The sequence below is a fragment of the Ursus arctos genome, unplaced genomic scaffold (assembly GCF_023065955.2).
Source record: "Ursus arctos isolate Adak ecotype North America unplaced genomic scaffold, UrsArc2.0 scaffold_4, whole genome shotgun sequence".
Classification (NCBI taxonomy): domain Eukaryota; kingdom Metazoa; phylum Chordata; class Mammalia; order Carnivora; family Ursidae; genus Ursus; species Ursus arctos.
Window position 1 is genome coordinate 38,147,843 of NW_026623056.1, and position 19,213 is coordinate 38,167,055.

Genomic DNA, 19,213 nt, shown 5'->3' on the forward strand with positions numbered 1-19,213 from the left:
TGGTGACTGCAAGGCCCCAGGATCGCAGCGGTTGCTATGGGTTACTGAGCTAACCCGATCCGCCTGCGCAAAGCCTCCTGGGAGTGGTGGTTCGGCGGCGCCCCACACCTGCCTTCCTGGCGGCCGGAGGAACTACAACTCCCAGGATGACCCCGAAGAAGCCTCGGCTGCGGAGTGGTCGTTCAAGCTTTGCGGTGGTCCGGCCCTGAACCTGGAAAATGCTGCTGGCGCCCCAGGAAAGGTCCTCCTCCTCAAGAAAGAGGACGGGGCCGAGTCGCTGGAAACAATTTACAAGGAAGCCGAGTGCCAAGGTGATCCATCCCAATCGGGAACTCTGGGGGGCGGGGACCGGCCCCGAGTCCAGCCGGCTGGGCTGCGCTACCTCCCTCTTCCCCAAGGGGCATCCTTACGTGGTTCCCCCTTGCCTGGACTGCCCTGGAGCCAGCATTACCCCGGGGAAGGAGGCGTACGAACTTTGGGGTCTGGATACCTTATGGCTTTGGTGGGCAGTATCGTGAAAGAAGTGTTTCCATCTTCTTAAACAGGAGAGATCTGGTAGTGCCCATCCCAGTGAAGAGAATTCTCGAGCTCCCTCGTCTCCCATTCCCACCGCCCCCCCCCCCCATTTTAGGGAAGTTACCGCACATTTCTTTCTTTTTCTTTCTTTCTTTTTCTTTCTTTCTCTTTCTTTCTTTCTTTCTTTCTTTCTTTCTTTCTTTCTTTCTATGCTTTCTAAATTTGAGATCGTTATTGGAGAGGGAAGATGTTCGTGTTAAGTCCTCTGCCTCATATTCCTCCCCTTCTAAGTTTTCATAAAGTATCAAAAATGAACTCAGGAATGCAAGTGGATATTAGACATATCAGTACTTGATTCATTTGAATTTTTTTGAATTCAACAAACATTTCCTTTTTATATCCGTTACCTCCTTTGATGCCTTAGCATCCAGACATGGAAAACTGATAACCCTATTTTAAACTTGAAACATACATAAATGTCATGTGCAAAGTTACAGTCACACGGTGTGCGCTTTCCACAGATTACCTTTTTAACAGTCACAAAAATAAATGCTTTAAATGTAAGTGACAGTACCAAAATGGAGTGGCTTCTCAGCTTCCAGCTCCAGAGGAGTTTCACCAGCTGTTTTCACCCTTAAGTTACACTTTCTTAAAAAAAAAAATTCTACAGACATGTGGCATACTTAGGGCTCTAGGCAATTGTGCTTGCAGTTTATTCTAAATATACCTGCTAAATAATGCACTGGACATATTCCACTTGGTGAATATCTTGCCCCAGATACCAGAGGGTGTAGCTAGGAGCACTAGAGAGAGTTGGAAACAGAGTCTGTACCTATTGTAATGTGCTAGCTCCACAGTAGATTGGATCCCAAATAGGTTATGGGTATAGACTTGATGATGAAAGGTAAAAATTTGGGACAGTTATCTTAAGACTCCAAAAGGAAGGATTTTTTGCTGCTAGTGCTCCTTGTTACTGCCTAGAAGATAAAAAGGAATAAGCACAAGAGCTTCTTGAAGTTCAGTTGTGTTTTAATAGGATCAGCTCTTTCTTTGTTGCAGTGACAAAATTATTCAGCAGTACAGCTGCATTAATTAGTTATCTTAAGGTGCTTTGAAGGTGAAGTGTTATGTAAGTGAAAGAGAGTATTATACCTTTCCTTCCTCCATGTGACAGTATGCTAGTTTAGATATTACCTTCATTAACGACCCACCTGAATTATTAGCAAAGCAAATACCTCTATTTGTTAAGTGACTGTTAGAGGAAATTCTATGAGCTTCTGAGAATTACAGAGTGAAGAAAGGAGGTGTCCTATTGATTTCTAATTTCAGATTAATATCTGACTGACCTGACTAGAAATATATGTGATCTTTACTTCATTTTCTGCTTTGTAAGACAGAAGATTGATTATCCCCCACCACATCCTCCCACCGCCACCCCCCCCACCAGTTATTATTGGACCAAACAATATTCCTGCTGTAGGTAAGATAGAAAGCCCCTTGCTACAGGTTATTCTTGAAAAGAGGGACCTGAGGAAAGGGGCATACCCTTCTCCAAGCAGATTTGCTTCCATGATATATGAATAATCTGGCTCATTAAACAGTGCTTGCTTGAGTTTTTTTTATAAGGAATATATCTAGCATTCCTCTATTTTGGCTCTTGGAGAGCTTTATTTTTTTAAGATATTATTTTATTTAAGATATTTATTGGGGAGTAGGAGAGGAGGAGCAGAGGGAGAGAGACAAGTGGATTCCCTGCTGAGCACAGAGACCGACATGGGTCTCGATCCCAGGACCCGGAGATCATGACCTGAGCCAAAATCAAGAGCTGGCTGCTTAACCAACTGAGCCACCCAGATGTCCCTCTGGAGAGCTTTAAAAAAAATAATAATAATACTGACACCTGGGCCCTATTCCAGACCAATTTAATTAGAATCTCCAGGTGGGCTTAGGCAGGAGATAAAAACAGACAGAAGATGTCCCAGAGAATGCTTTATGTTTCTTCCTCTGACCATCATTGTGTGTTCTTGCTGAACTTGCTCATGAAATGGCTTGGGGAAAGAAAAAGGACACTTCCATATGCTTTAATCAGAAGGATAGATTAAAATGGCAAAGTCGATAAAGTTATTGCTATGTATTAATATTCTGTATATATTATCTACAGCCTGCCTTTGACCCTGACAGTGTGGAACACTGGATGAAGGTAAAGATATTGCACAGTTAAAATAGAAAGTTAAGAGTCAGACATAATCTGATGAAAAGGAATACTGATAGATCTCCATTTTGCACATTTTGCTATTTCTATTCTCATGTAACTGTGTTACTTTAGCTTTATATTCCTTAGTATTTTTTTTTCATTATTCTGTTACTTCTCATGAAAATATGAATGACAAGAAAATGGGTATAGACATGCTCTTTTTTTTTTTTTTTAAGATTTTATTTATTTATTTGAGAGAGGGAGAGACACAGAGCACAATCAGGGGGAGGGGCAGAGGGAGAAGCAGGGAGCCCGACACTGGGGCTTGATCTGATGCTGGGACTCCATGATCATGACCTGAGCTGAAGGCAGATGCTTAACTGACTGAGCCTCCCAGGTACCCCTTGACATGCTCTTTCAAATGCTGTAAGGATCCCATGAAGAGGACTAAAGGAACAGGGGAGGAGAAGCTATAAGAGAGGATGTGGTGGCCTTCCTCAGATATTGGAAAGCCTGTACTGTAGTTACATTGATCTGTGGGACCAGAGCATTAAGTGAAAGCTGTGCATACATCATAAGAATTTTCTAATAACTGGCGGGATCCAAAAATGGAGTAGGCATTCTCATAAAGAGATGTATTTTCTATCAATGGAAGTATTCAAGTGGATTCTAAATGGCCACTTAATGTTAGGACTAATGAAGAATATGTTTGAGCATTCTGTGAGGGGGGGATTGAATTAGATAACTTTCTGAGCTCTTTTCCAGGCCTGAGATATGTATTTTTGAGTCCAAGTACCATTTAAGTTGAAAGTACTATTAAACTACTTCAGGTGCATGCCTCTGAGTGTCAGTTTGGCAACTTGCCATGCTCAATTCATTTGTGCAGCATATGTTTCAAAATCATGCAGCATTTTCCTGGGAAAATATCATTCTGCCTGGTAGTATTTTGAAGAGCTATTACTTATCTAAATTGACAGGCATTATAAGTTCCAGATGGAACCGAGACCAGATGTAATCACTGTTAACTATTTATTTATCCAGCCAGTATTTATTAAGTACCTTCTAAGTACTAGTCCACTCTGTTGAACACTGAAGATAAAACCGTGCTTGGGGCAGGTATCATCCCTGCCTTCCCAGAGTTTATAGTCCGGTGGAGATTAAACAACTTAACTTAAAACCGTTGGGAGAATTAAGGATGTCATAGAAGCATATGGTGGGGGACGCTAATATAGATGGGCCAGAGAAGGCTTTCTGGCTCCTACGGGTCTGACTTAGAACACCACTAAAATGGATCTGCTGTTGTGGAGGCCAGCCGCTGGGAAGCCCACTCCTCAGCCTCCTACTAAGCCGTGTCCGTGCTGAGTGTCGCAGTGCCAAGCCCCTGCAGGGCTCAACTGTACATTTAGTTACTGTCTCCTCTGCTGGGGGGCGGGGGGAATATCAGTGAAAGAGAGTAATAAAATTCTGCTCTGTCTTTATGCATTTGTCAGACAGCTTGACCGGTTAGATTTTTATCATTCCTATTATCATTCCTCTAAAATTTCTGCGGTAGCTCTGTCTCCATTATGCCCTCAAAGCTCCCATCTAAAAAAAAAAAAAATCAGTAAGTCCTTACTTGACCTTGCAGTCCATTCTGATTATGGTACAACATCTTCTTCTTATCCAGTGTCTTTGAGCGTATAGCCTAGACTCCTTGCCCTTGCATTTTTATTATCCTCTGGTGTCTACAGTAATTTTCCTCCTGTTTCTGTTTCTCACCACTCCACAGAAACAGTTGTCATAAATGACTTCCTGATCAAATCCACTGTTCTCTTCATCCTCAAACTTTGTAAGTTTCTTTTAATATAGTTACCACTTTTTTTTATTCTACGAATCTTCTCCTTCATTATCTTTTTATAACCCTGTTTTCTCTTGCTTCTCCTACTACTTTTCTGTTCACTCCTGTCTTCTTTTCTGATTTTGTTCCCTAATGTATCCCAACTCTGGTGGTGTCCTAAAAAGGACTTCTGAACCTAAGACTTGCAGATCCCCTTGAGTGCACCACCCTCTCAAAATCAGCTTAGACCTTGTTACATGGCAGAAGGGGGAGAATATGGAAAGTGTGTGGAGCATAGTGAAGGTTGAGAAAGGGCTTTCTTCAGAACAGAAGAGATCACTGGGGCAGCACTGGGGACTTGGCTGAAGCAGGTAACCAAAATCTTATGTGGCACCAAAAATTGGTAGATCAGATTGACCTGGGCTTGAAAGTTTTCACTGGAGAGGCAAAGCTACAAGTGATCTGAGGCTTATGTAAGAGAGTAGCTGAATATCCATGCAGACTAGGAAGGAGGGGACTCTTTAAAGGACTCCTAGGTTGGGAGGAGGAGGCCTATGGTGACGAAGGACATGGTTAGGTGCAACAACAATGTAGTGGAGGAGGGGGGGGCAAAAGAGGGAGATGGACAGAGGCTGATGTTGGCGGGGGGGGGGGGCGGGTATCAGCTTTGGGGTTGAACAATGGAAAATTCCATATGATATGGTTCAGGATGACCACGTCAGTGGGTTGCAGATGTATGATTTCGGGAAAGGCTGTTGGAATACAGGAGATCAAGCAAACCTTGAGGCTGAAATGTTGGTGAGTCTTCCTCAGGGATACTGAAGTCACTTAGAATCAGGCAGATACTTGAGTAGAACTATGAGTTCTGGGGCAGCTCAACCAAAATGCAACAATTCGCCATGATTTATAATTTATCCTTATCCTGATTTGATAGACTGACTCATCTTTTTACTCCTGTGCATTCTGTTACTTTGACACTTAAGCTTTCTAAACATTTTCATTGATTCTCTATCCTTGAACTTTCAGGGATTCTGTGTGCCATCTGATAAAACTGTAAATACCAGATGGGCATTTAAGGCCCTCTGTCAATCTAGCTGTAATATCAATCTATCTGTAACAGCCCCTTTGCTGATACTCTCTGTGACTCTTGTCAGGCCAGTCTCCTTCCGCCTCTGTCTTCCCTTCACTTTGACTCACACTGATCCCCCAAGCCAGGAATACCATTCCTCTCTGGGAGGCCAATCCAGATCTTTCCCTTAATGCTCAGCTTGAGATGCCCCTCCCAGTGAACAACTTCCCTTCACCCAGCTCAACCACCTACCCATCTTGTAATACTTTTTCTTGCAATTATGTTGGCATTCATACACAACAGAGACCACATCCAGCATTTGCTTGTAGACAGAGTGATTTTATTAAAAAGAATTGGACACTTTCAAAAATATATTCCTCCCAAAACTATTATATATAAACATGCAGTTTGCACTTGAGGGTGTTTTAGGAAACTTGTGCTTGTACCTCCCAGCCTTGAGGAAAGAAGGAGTACATTGTAGCCGCTGTTCCTGCCGTTGAGTGGACAATGGGATTGATGTGTGTCATGAGATGTGAGGAGCTCTTATTGAGCATTCATAAGATCATGGGAATAACTAAGATGGTTCCTTTACAAATTATATATTTACGTGTAACACAGTTACTAAGTAGGAAACTTTTGAAGGTATTTGGGGTTTCTTTCTAATCACCCTGTGTTCCTTTAGAACTGTACCTGAGTTGTGTCTTGCATACATGGCACATGATGCAGTAAATAGGTAGATGGTAGGTAGGTAGATAAAAGTGAACTCTTTGGTCGCTTTTAGTTTTGCTTTCCCCTCAATGTCCACTAAGGTAGTGGGACCAGGGCTAGCCTTCAGTCCTCAATCAACTTGTTTAAAGAATAAGTTGTTAAATTGACACTTTGTTTTCTTGATATATAATTTAAGATAGACCTCTTCTCTCTCTCACATATTTATTTTGAATGAAATGGTAAGGACGTACTATTTTAAACAAGGAAATACAGAGATTATTTCTAATCCTTAATATCTAGTATTTTTTTCAACCAAAATCTTCATTTTAAGTGATATCCCAAACACCTGCTTTGTGAGAGCCAAGCAAACGTTTCTCCTTACGCCCTTCCTTGTAAGTACCAGCCTGTGTCCTTCTTGAGTGCCCAAATCAGTCTTCCCCTATGTTCAAGCTCTCTGTACTTCCTTTGTTAAGAATCTGTACCAATTCCAATTCAGGTGAGATGACCTATCATACAGAGTTCTTTCTTTCACTCATAGCCTGGGGAACTAAGTCTACAATCCTGTTTTTGCTTATTTTTTGTTTGTGAATGTTGGTTTAAAAACTGAAAGTTGATCTATTTATTTGTACTTATTGACATATATACGTATATAGCATACACATACACGATATATGTGAAATTCATCTTGCTGTCTTAGAATTTTAAAACCTTAAAGGGAAGGACAATGTGCCAAGCATATTGTGACCATCCAATAAATGGCATATCAACCATCATAAATTTGGGCATATCAGAGGCCAAGAAAAAATGTGGAAGACAGATCTCTCCGGAGTGACCTCATAAAGAGTGAATGATATTTTCTTTATTCTAACTCTGATTAGATCATGTTTTCTTCTGATTCATATCTTTTCCTGTGTGTTCTGTTTTCTACATCTTTTTCAAATTACCCTTAGCTTTTCAAATTTATTCCTCTGTTTCTAATTCAAACTTAATGCGTGAAACCCTTGAGAATTGAGAAGGTTCAGCCCCTGGCAAGTTTTGGCAGAAGACCTACCAGTCTCTCCGTGAAGGTCAAGGGGAAAAATCATTTTCAAAATAGGTCAGGCAGCAATATAAACTGTGGAAAAGTACGGCTTTTTAAAATAAATTTTAGGGGCACCTGGGTGGCTCATTTGGTTGAGTGTCCAACTTTCGATTTTCGCTCAGGTCGTGATCTCGGGGTCCTGGGATTGAGTCCCGAGTCAGGCTCCCTGCTGAGTGGGGAGTCTGCTTGTCTCCCTCTTCCTCTCCCCTTCCCCCGCTCATGCTCACTCTCTCTCAAATAAATAAATCTTTAAAAAATATAATAAAATAATAAAATAATTTTACATGTATTCATTTTCTAACAAACATTTATTTTTGGGGTGCCTGTTATATGCCAAGTGCTGTTATAGGTACTGGGGGTTTCACACATGAAGAGGACAAACATGCCAGCTCACATTCTACTAAGGGGAGACAATATATGTAGAAGATGTTATAAGGTCCTAAGTGCTATAGAGAAAGTCAGAGCAGAGAAGGGGAATAGGGAGTGCCGTGAGGAGGGTAGTTACAGTTTCATGTAGGGTAGTTCAAGAAAGCCTTACTATGAAGGTGACATTTGGGTAAAGGCATGAGGCGTCAAGGGAAAGAATTGTATGGCTATGGAGGGAGAGCAGTCCAGCAGAGGGGAAGTAAGCACAAAGGCCCTGAGGTGGGACTGTGCTTGGCATATTTGAGAAGGAATGCACAAGGTCAGTGTGGCTGAAGTCCAGTGAGCAGTGGGATGTAGCAGAGGAGAAGATTAGAGAGCTCACAAGGGCCTGATGGTGCAGGACCTTGAAGCACATGGTAAGGACTTCGATTTTTATTCTGAGTGAAACAGCAAACCATGAAAAGGTTTTGAGCGCAGTTATGTATAGCTTTCATTTCAGAGGGACTGTCTGCTGTGGTGGGAGACTATCACAGAAAACCTGTCAGGAAATTGTGCCGTGAACCAGGTGATAGCAGTAGAGGTGACAAGAAGGGGTCAGATCCTGGATGTATTTTGAAAATAGAGTCAACAGATTTCCTGACAGATTGGTTATGGGGTAAGAGGGAGAGAATAGATTCAAGGACTCCAAGGTTTTCATCCTGAGAACTGAAAAAGTGGCATTGTCACCTTGGTTGGAAGCCTGGGAACACAGCAGATGTGGAGGAAGGCAGGTTTGTGGGGAGGGAGAAAGTCAGGGATTTAACTGTAAAAGAAGTTCTTTTATATTGTGTAGGTAAACCAGAGTGCCAACACCATTTGCCCACCTCCACCAATCCCGTGAATTGGGCCATGTTTTTACTGTGGATTTAAAACATTCTGGATGACTATCAGCGACTCTATCCCAGTTTTATTGAGCCTATTGCTGAATGTATGATGGGAGGTTCGTTCCAGGGATAGGAGTTTGAGGAAGTGTAGCTGCTCTTCCTCTGCCGCATAGCCGTATGCAGATCCTAGTGGCTTCGGGAGCTAATGAAACATTGTATTTTTTATTTAAAATAAAATATCCACGTGTCAGGATCCCGTCACTAATGCTCTAAACAAAAGTAATCTAAAGTCTAAATAAGCCTTTGTTCAAAAATAAACATTGTGAATACATGTTAAAATTTGGTAAAATATTGCAGTTAATTTCGTGTTTAAAAAATGAAATTATTTGGGGTGTTTAAGCCTCAGAGTTCCTTTAAAAATGGAACTGTGGAGGTATCTTAGTAGGTGGTAGAAAATCAGTTTCTTGAGTGGGAGAAAAATTCTTTAGTCCTCAACAAAGTTGTTGTCATCTTAATGGGCTTTTTTTTTTCCTGCGATACTGAAGAAGGTGGAGAAAGCCTCAGAATTTGCAGTTTCAAAAGCATTTTCTGCTACAAATTCCAATTTGTCCAGAAGGCTTTGGAGCCAAATCATAGATTTGGAAACATCTGAGCAAGTAGAGGATCATGATGAAGTCTATGCAGAAGGTAAGAGAATACATTTTTTTGCTTCAATGGTAACAGTTCTTTAGAAGATAGCTAATTAAAGCATAACCTATAATGCATTTCAGAGTACAGAATGGAAACTTTTCTTTCTCTTGCTCTTAAGTTTTGTGTCTCTCTCCCTCCCTGAAACTATCTATTCCGGAGTGAATTCCAATATTACAAGTAAGGCTATATTTTTAAGGCCCATTTTGTCTCCCGAAATGGAACCACATCCAGAGGCAGTTTGATCATGATGCAGCTGACTGGTGAGTGGTGAAGGTGTCCGTCCCGTGACGTGGAGGGCAGCATGGCCGCTTGATCTAGTATTATGAGACCATTTGGATAATGCTAAGCGAAATAACTCAAGCAGAGAAAGACAATTATCATATGGTGTCACTCATTTATGGAGCATAAGAAGTAGGAAGATCGGTAGGAGAAGAAAGGGAAGAAGAAAGAGGGGGTAACAGAAGAAAGGGGGGGAATGAACCACGAGAGACTATGGACTCTGGGAAACAAACTGAGGGCTTCGGGGCAGGGGATGGGATAGGCCAGTGATGGGTAGTAAGGAGGGCACATATTGCATGGTGCACTGGGTGTTATATGCAAGTAATGAATCATAGAACACTACATCAAAAACTGGAGATGTACTGTATGGTGACTAACATAACATAATAAAAAAAATTTTTATTTAAAAAAAATGAGATCATTTGACCATTAGTTTGTAAATCCGCTTTATTCTTTATGAAGAGAGTCTAAAACTGATCTACCTTCCTACCTCCCCAAAACATTTACTCCTCTGGAATTTAGTATTTTAATTTCTGATACTCTTGGGAACTCCAGCATTTAGGGAGGAAGAGATCAGAAGGAGCCAGCAAAGACTGGAAAGGAGAGGCCACAGAGGTAAAAGGAAAGTCACAGTGGCCATATCCTAGAAGCCAGCTTCCTTTTGGATTATTTATGTCTCCATTTATTCATAGTATGTCTTTATTCAAATATTTATATATATAAAATTATTTACATGTATAATTGCATTTATAAGTATATATAATAAAAACGTACATGTTTATAATTAAAATGTATATATATATACACATATATATATGTATGTATAAAATTATTACTCTGTGCCAGGTACTATTTTAGGTACTGGAGGAAGAGGTTTTGAACAAGTGAGGCAAAGCCCTTGCTTTCATGGGGTATACATTCTAGTGTGAGAATAAAGAAAACTTAAAATTATTAGGTAATGATCAAGCACTCAAGTTTGGACCTGAATAATAAGAAGGAGCCAGCTAAGCAGTAATGGAGGAAGGGCATCCCAGACAGAGGGGAAGGGAGCATCGAGAGTTAAAGTACAGATGAGCTTGGTGTGCTTCAGGAGCTGAAGGAAGACCAGTGTGGCTGGAACTTCCCAATGGAGATGAGCCTGAGGAGTGAGCAGAAGGTTTATTATATAGAGCCTATGGGCCTGGGAAAAGAATTTAGATTATTCTGACTATGCTAAGACATCATTGAAGGATATTAATCAGAGGTACAACAGAACAATATTTTAGATATTTGAAAAGTGGATCATAGGGGAGAAAAGGAGGGAAGAGGGATATCAGTGAGAGGGCGGCACAGCGGTCTGGGTGAGCAGTGAAGGCCCTTGGGCTTGGGTGGTTGGTAGAATTGGAGGTGGAGAAAGGAGATTGGTTCAGAAATTGGCAAGGCTACATCTTGTCCACCCCCTCTCCCAACTCACTCGTGGGAACACAATATACTTTAACCTCTTAAAGTTTCTGAGAAGTCATGCTGTCTAAAAAATAATGTTTACTTACCCCAATTCCCAAGCTTCCTATACCTTGAAATTCTTTTTATCCTGAAATCCATATTCATATCCTGAAGAATTAGTGATACACATTAGAAAGTACTAGTGTATGAACAGAACATGGTTTTCAAAGGTTTATATCCTTTTTCTCCTCTCATCGATCATCTATTAATATTCAAAAGAACCAATGTTCTGAGGAACATACTTTGAGAAACTCTGCCTTAAAGTAGCCTTAGAGCCTCTCATCCAATGGGAGATGTTCCTGCAGTTGAACCCTCCAAGGGCAGTTCCCTTTCTTTGTTCTTTTGGGGCACTTCATAGCAAACCCCTATTTACCAATGAATGGCATTTAGTAGATCTGAATTATTCTACATATAAATTATTATATGTATAAATGTCTGAATTATTTTACACAGGGTTACTCAGTAAATAGCTGTCCCCTTTCTCTACCTTCCTCTGAAAGCCAATAATATTTGTTGCTAGTATACTTTTTACACTTGGTTTCTACTATCTTGATTCATTGTCTTCTATTTTATATGTCCTGCATTCTCTATATTAAACGCCTTTTGGCCTCACTTAACGTAAGAAACATTCCATTCCCTCAGAGCTATGTGATCATGGTAACAATGATGGAGACAGGGCTGAAATGTATACTTTTCCTCTTTGAAACCCCTATGCCTACCCATAGAGCTGTTTGATAATGATGATAGTGATGAAGGTATTGCTAAAGTAGACATTTTCTCTCATACCTATATAAGAAGATTTTCTGTATATCACTAAGAAAGAAATTCAAATAGAAGTTGGCTTCCAGGATATCACACTATTTGATTTTCCTCCTACCTCAATGACCTTTCCTTCCTAATCTGCTTTTCTGGTTCTGTCTTATCTCTTCAACCCCTAAATATGGGAGTTCTTTAGGGCTTATTTCTGGAACCAGTCCTCTATCCATCTTCCTCTTTTGGTGCTTGCATCCATTTCTGTGGCTCTAAATTCTATCCATATGCTGACAACACCCACATTTATTTCTTTAGCTTGGACCTCTCCCCAGAAATCCAGAGTGGTATAGCCAGTACCTGTTTGACATTCTTGTTTGTATGTCTCCTAAGTATTTCAAACCCAACTAGTTTAAAACTGAATTCCTCGTCTTCCCTCCAAACCTGCTTCTCCCGCGGCCTTTCCTGTCTCAATAAATGGCATCTCCATTTTTTCAGTTGCTTAGGCCAGAAACCTTGTAGACTTCTTTCTCTCGTTTCCCATATCCACTACATCAGCAAGTCCTGTCAATTCCACCTCAAAACAATACTTTCTAAAATTGGACCATTTTTAATACTTCTTCTCCAGGTCCAGGCTACTATCACTTCTTTCCTGGATTATTGCATTTGTCTCCCAGTTGGTGTCCCCTGCTCGTGTGCCAGGGATTTTCAACCTCAGCACTGTTGATGATATAGCAGAGAATTATCTTTGGGGCGGGGGCTATCCTGTGCATTGTTGAATGTTTAGCAGCATATGTGGCCTCTGCCTGCTAGATGCTAGTATCATTTATCCCTGTTATGATAATCAAAAATGGCTCCAGACATTGCCAGATGTCCACTGGGGGGCAAGATCGTCCCTGATCTAGAACCACTGCTCTAAATCTGATCCCCACGTTACCTCTTTACTTTATCTCCTGTTAGTCCCCCTTCACTCACTCCTTTCTAGCCACACTGCCTCCTTGCTACTTCTCCAACACTCTGGACATTCTCTTCCTTAGGGCCTTTGCAATTGCTTTCCCTCTGCATGGAATAATATTTCCTTACATGCCCATATGGCTCACTCCCTCATTTTCTTTCCTTCTTTGCCCAGATGTCTTCTCAATGAGGCTTTCTTTGAACCCGCAATTTAAAACTATCAATACCTACCTTCCATTTCTTGCACACCGTTTCTCCTTTGCCAGCTGTTTTTCCGATTTACTTATTGCCTCTCTTCTCCAATTCGAATGTAAACTTCATCGGTGATAGGTTTTATTTGTCCTGTTTTGTTTGTTACTGTTTTCCCAGCATCTGGCCCAGTACCTGACACATGACAGATGCTCAGTATTTACTGAGGGAATGAAAACAGTGAATGAAAAAAGTCTCTGAAGTAATAGGAATATTAAAAAGATTTTTTTGTTTTATTGATAGCTCAGGAGCTGGTCAGTGACTGGTTAGACACCAAACTTAAGCAAGAACTAGCAAGTGATGGTGAAGACGATGCTGAAGACACTGTGTCAAGTATCCTCCCTGTGCCGGAAGCCAGTGATCATTTGAAATTTGACAAGTTTGATGGTAAAAACGTATTTGATTGTTTTAAGCTTTAATATCTAATGAATGTATCTAAGAAGTCTTTTAATTATTTTAAATAATAAATGATGTATTATTTGACTTTTCTGTGATTTGCTTAGTTTTATAATTGGCTTTAATTTTTCTTGGTTCAATTTAAATTACTTCTCTATATCCTCAGTATGTTCATGGTGTTTTTTAAATTAAAATATTCCATTTGTAATTCTTCTTATGATTATAATAGCAATTAATGCTCTTTGAATATCTCTTCCCATATATTGCTGGATGACTCTTTACTTTGGGGCTATATTAACATTTTATATTTATAAAAGAGTTTACTACTTGTACACAGAACTAGTGAGTGAGGGTTCCTCAAATGTACTCAGAATTTGGAATTTTTTTCCTCAGCGTAGTGGCATCTTCTCATGTGTAACTCACACATACGCCCTTGGTAACTCACCTGGCAGCACTCCCCTCGTTTAGGACTCTACAAAATCTATGAAATCCCCAGCCCAGGAATCACAATGTCATGAGCTCTTAAAGTTAGAGGAATCCTTCAAGATCACCTAGTCTGATCTCCCCTCTTCACCCCCTCAGATAGAGATCCTTCTGTAGTATCCCTCACATGGGATAATCTCTGCTAGCACATCTCTCAGGATAGGAGGAGCCCATTCAGCTGTTGTGGGGCTCTAGGCTTTATACATTCTCTCCAGGGAGAATTAGGAGGCTGACCTCCATAACCCTTTAGTACAAGAGAAAATAATACCGTGTTCCTTTTCCCAAGAAAAGTATTGTTGTTTTTGTTTGTTTGTTTGTTTGTTTGTTTGTTTGTTTGCAGGTGATATAATCATATGTGATCTCTCATATACTTCAGTGTTCCTAGCTTAAATATACCAGTTCTCACAACAATTCTTTATATCACATTGTTTCTTAATCTTATCATGCTGGTTGCCTCCTTCTAGAAGTTTTCTAATTTATTAATGTCATTATTAAAGTGAGGCATTTCTATACTGTATGTTTATTCTGAAGCATATATGGAATATAGTGAAACTATTACTCCTTTCATATGGTGCTAATAGATCTAGTTATATTTCTTAGATTGGCAATTATCATCTAGTATCATACCAAGCCTCACTCATCTTATGCTTATAGTTTTTTGTTTTCTTTTTTTTTAGATTAAAACATTCCTATTATGTAGCCATTCAAAAAGAATGTTTACCAAAAATATTGATTAACATGTAATTATCTCAATAGACACGGAAAAAGTACTTGACAAAATCTAACATCCATTCCTGATAAAAATGCTCAGCAAACTAGTAATGGAAGATAAATTCCTCAACCTGACAAAGGGCATTTAGAGAAGACATACAGAAAACGAATACCAAAATGACAAACATAAGTCGTACCTTATCAGGAATTACATCTAATGTAAGTGGATTAAATATTCCAATTAAAAGACAAAGATTGGCAGAATGATTTTTAAAATATGATGTAACTATATGCTGTCTACAGGAGACACAATTTAAATCCAAAGATACAAATAGATTGAAAGTAAAAAGATGGGAAAAGATATACCATGCAATCAGTAACCAAAAGAGAGAGCAGCTTACTAATATCAGAAAAAAATAGACTTTAACATAAAAAATTGTTACTAGGAACAAAGACAGGCATTTTATAATGATAAAGGGTCAGCTATCAAGAAAACATAACAAGTATAAACATACGTACACCTAACAAAGGAGCCTCAATATAGGGGTACCTGTGTGGCTCTGTTGGTTAAGTGTCTGCCTTCAGCTCAGGTCATAATTTCGGGGTCCTGGGACCAAGTCCTGTGTCAGGCTCCCTGCTCAATGGGGAGGCTGCTTCTCCCTCTCCTTCTGCCCCTTCCCCTCTCATGTTCTCTCTATCTCTCTCTCTTTCAAATAAATAAAATCTTTAAAAAAAAAAAGTCCCAAAATACATGAAGCAAAAACTGACAAAGTCGAAGGGAGAAATAGGTAATTGCACAATTGTCCAAATCATTTGGAGACCTCATACCCTATTCTCAATAATGTATGGAACTAAACATCAGCAGGGAAAATGTTCATATCATTAGTCGTTGAGAAAAGGCAAATTAAAACTACCTTGAGTAACCACTACATACCTATCAAAATGGCCTATATCCAAAGACTGAGCATACTAAGGATTGGTGAGGATCAGAGGAACTGGAACACTCCTATGCTGCTGGTGAGAATATAAAATTTTGTAACCACTTTGGAAAACTGTTTGACAGTTTTTGTAAAAGTTAAACAGATACTTCTATGATCCAGCCATTCCACTCCTAGGCATTTTTCCAAGAGAAAAGAAAGCATACGTTCATACAAAAACTTGTACACAAATGTTTATAACAACTTTATTTGTCATAGCCAAAATCTGGAAACAGCCCAAATGTCTATCCATGAATGAATGAACAAATTATGGTATACCCATACAGTGGAATACTAATCAGCAATAAAAAGTGATAAACTATTGACACAACAACATGATGAATCTCAGAAATAATTATGTTGAGTAAAAGAAGCCTGACCCCAAAAAAAGAGTACATAGTGTATGATTTAATTGATAAGAAATTCTAGAAAATGTAAATTAATTTATACTGAGAGAAAGCAGATCTGTGGTTGCCTGGGATAAGACCGAGAACATGGGGAGGAGTGGGAGGAGGAGATTGCAAATCAGCATGAGGACCCTTTTGGAGCTGACAGACATGTTCTTTATCTTGATTATAGCGATGGTTTTACTGGTAGATGTATATGTCAAAACTTATGGTAGACTTTAAATATTTACAGTGTATTGTATGTCAGTTATACCTCAATAAAGCCATTTAAAAAAAACACAATGGAGTCTCCAAGGATGTTTAGACTGAAGTAGTATCGTTTACATTTGGCAGTGAAGGAGTCTTTAGTGACTTGGGTGAGGATGATTCCTTATGAGTGGAATTGTTTTTCCTCTCACTTGAAGGTAGTTAATTGCTGAGGGCTATACTCATCCAATTGGCATTATCAGTTACTATTTATTGAACACTCACAGCTTCGTATTTTTATTATACCAGGATTATTTATATAAATATGGAAATTATACTAAATTTTTTTAAAATTTTCCCTTTTTTGTTGTTGTTGCTCTGTCTCCCCCAGAGTTGTGTGGCTATTTGGAGGAAGAAGAGGAAAGTACCACCGTTCAAAAATTTATAGACCATCTGCTCCATAAAAAAGTGGTGGATTCTGGAATGTTGGAAGATCTTGGAATGAATGGAAACCAAGACAAGCAGCAGCAGAAGGATCCTCGTCTTACCATGGAGATGAGACATAAGCAGGTGGGAGGGAAAAACAAAATTAAAATGGGTAACAGGAAGCAATCTTTGTGTAGCACATTTAATAAGCTTAAATAAAGACTTAGGCTTTATTATGAAAAAGAGTGCCATCTGTGGTTTGGTTAGAAAGAATAAAAATAAAATATAAGAACTTCAGAAGAAAAATAATGCTCATAAACTGAGGACAGGAAACAATTTATTTAAGAAAACCAAAAAAGGAATAATTGATTTTGAACAATGGAGTGGTGAACTAAACTTTATTAGTTTGTATATAGTACTATTATAAATATGTAGATTGGTTTTGCTTGAATTTGATTTTTGAACTGTGACATCAAAATATTAATATCATGAATATTCTAGTGAATGTTATAATGATAATTCTTTTCCAGACAACTGAAAAATTCACTCATTTTGTGATTATAATTTGAAAGGGAGGACAGATCTGAATTAAATCTAGTTCAGCTGTTTTGAATTAGAAAGGCATATGGGAACTTTCTTTTCTTCAAAGGGGATAAATAGTGGGTTATAGGAAAAAGATGCGTCTCAACTCTTTGTAGGGGAGCTTCAGGAAATCAGAATGACCAAGTCTTTTCCACATGTCCAGAACTAAGACTGAACTAGAATGAATGTCTATACATTGTATGTTGTCTTTTTATAACCCTGAATTTCTGATTGCCTTAAAGTATTAAGTGTGCCTAATCAGCACTGAGGATGTTAGGAAAAGGGGTAGAAGTATGATCCAAGTTTGGTTCATGATAAAAAGGAGGAGAGAAGGTTCAATAAGAGACTGCCAATATCTAGAAGTCTTATCATAAGTGGAGAGTAAGATAAGGGTAAAGGTAAGTGAAGAGGGAGGTAAAGGAGTACTCCTTAATTCATAGCTCGGAAAGCCTCCAGAGAATTAATAGATTTGAAAATTTGATTGTGCTTATTTAGAAATATCTGTGAAAGTCATGGTTTAGATTTCCAAATATGAGCCAGAATCACTGATACATTTAAATAACGATCAGAATGAGTAGTGTTGTGTTCCTCGTGGCAGTAAATCACTGTTGCATCTTTCATGATGTAGCCTCCCCAAAATATCCATATTCTTTCTTAAATTATAATCGGCGTGCCCATAGAGCCTAAATAAAGAGCAGTAGTGTACACCTTGGAAAATTTTAGGAGTGGAAAATCATTACCAAGTAAGAATCCAGAACTTGGCATCCAACCCAGTAGATTCTCAGCTTTTCCATGGCGCAGATCATTCCCAGAGTGCTGGGAGCCCCCTTACCTGACTTCATCTAGACTTTTGTATTGGCTCTTACCCAAGTAAACAAATGAATTCTTCCTATTCTTCCAATGAACAGTGAGCTTCTGGGCCAGAATGTTTCAAACTGGGCCTATAGTGAACTTGAAAATGTATTCTAAGCTTTTCCGTATCCTTTCCTACTTGAAAGGCTGCATCTCACCCTCATTGTGTCCTCTGTAAGGTGAAAGAAAATCGCATGAGACGTGAGAAAGAACTGGAGCGCCAGAGAATGGAAAAGACCCTGAAAAAATCGGTCTTCTTGGAGGCTCAGTATTTGGTGCAGGAAGAGAAGAAAAAGAAGGCTCTGGAGGCCAAAAAAGAGGAGGAGGAGATTCAAAGGGAGATGGTAAAGCTGCGGAGGGAGATAATTGAGAGGAGACGCACTGTGGAAGAAGCATGGAAAATGTAAGCCCGCCGTGGGGCGCCGTGTGGAGCTGTTTTTGTCTAAGCAGTCATATTGGAAGTTTAAGAACACAGACATTGTGATAACGAAACACAAAGAAGAAATCACTGTTCCACGATCTTAACAAATTAAGTGTTTACATCTGCATCTTGATCCCTTTACATACTTAATTGCAACCATAAAGTACATTTATTTTGCTTGTTTTAATTAACACATTGCCCAGAGTCCTGAGGTCTGTATATTATTACTCCATTGAGTTCCTAAACCATAATTTATGTAATGACCTTCCCCCCGTCTGATAAGCATTTCAACTATTTCAGGTTTTTCACCATATAATAATGCAGTGAGCTTCCTTAAGCATAGAGCTTTGTACATTCTTAGGCGTGTAATTACTGAGTTAGATGGTATAGGCCTTTGATGACTCTTGAAACATTGCCAAATTGCTTTCCAAATGGGTTGTACTTATTTACACTATTGCTGGCAGTGGGCCGGGTTACCACACTCTTCTTAGCATTGGGGGGTACTGTGGTTTTCAATATTTTTGCACTTTTAGTAGGTATTGTGTTGGTTCGTTTGCATTTCTTTGGTTACCTGAACATTGTTAAAATTGCTTGCTAATTGTGCCTCAGCCTATGTCTTCTTATCTTCTGGTAATCATACAGAGTCCTCATTGCCTCCCAACCACTGATAAAGAGCAGGAATATCTGACATAAGAGGAAAATCAAAATAGTCCTCACAGGATGTAGTACTGTTACGTACCCTCATGCAGAAAATG

At 39.4% G+C, this 19,213-nt stretch overlaps 1 protein-coding gene across 3 annotated transcripts in view; it reads left to right on the forward strand.

Moving 5' to 3' along the window:
- The first annotated feature begins 2 nt into the window (after positions 1-2).
- The window catches only part of CCDC191 (coiled-coil domain containing 191), an 82,348-nt gene continuing 63,137 nt past the window's right edge, over positions 3-19,213 (forward strand). Inside the window, exons 1-6 of one of the 3 annotated variants that reach the window (XM_026493570.4) lie at positions 4-311; positions 2,678-2,716; positions 9,159-9,300; positions 13,261-13,404; positions 16,569-16,747; positions 18,217-18,440. In XM_026493570.4, the coding sequence (XP_026349355.2) occupies positions 219-311; positions 2,678-2,716; positions 9,159-9,300; positions 13,261-13,404; positions 16,569-16,747; positions 18,217-18,440 (821 nt within the window). In that variant the 5' untranslated portion in view covers positions 4-218. Of the gene's footprint in view, positions 312-2,677; positions 2,717-9,153; positions 9,301-13,260; positions 13,405-16,568; positions 16,748-18,216; positions 18,441-19,213 lie in introns of those variants that run through there. The other 2 variants (XM_057306611.1, XM_057306612.1) reach the window with 2 other exon arrangements.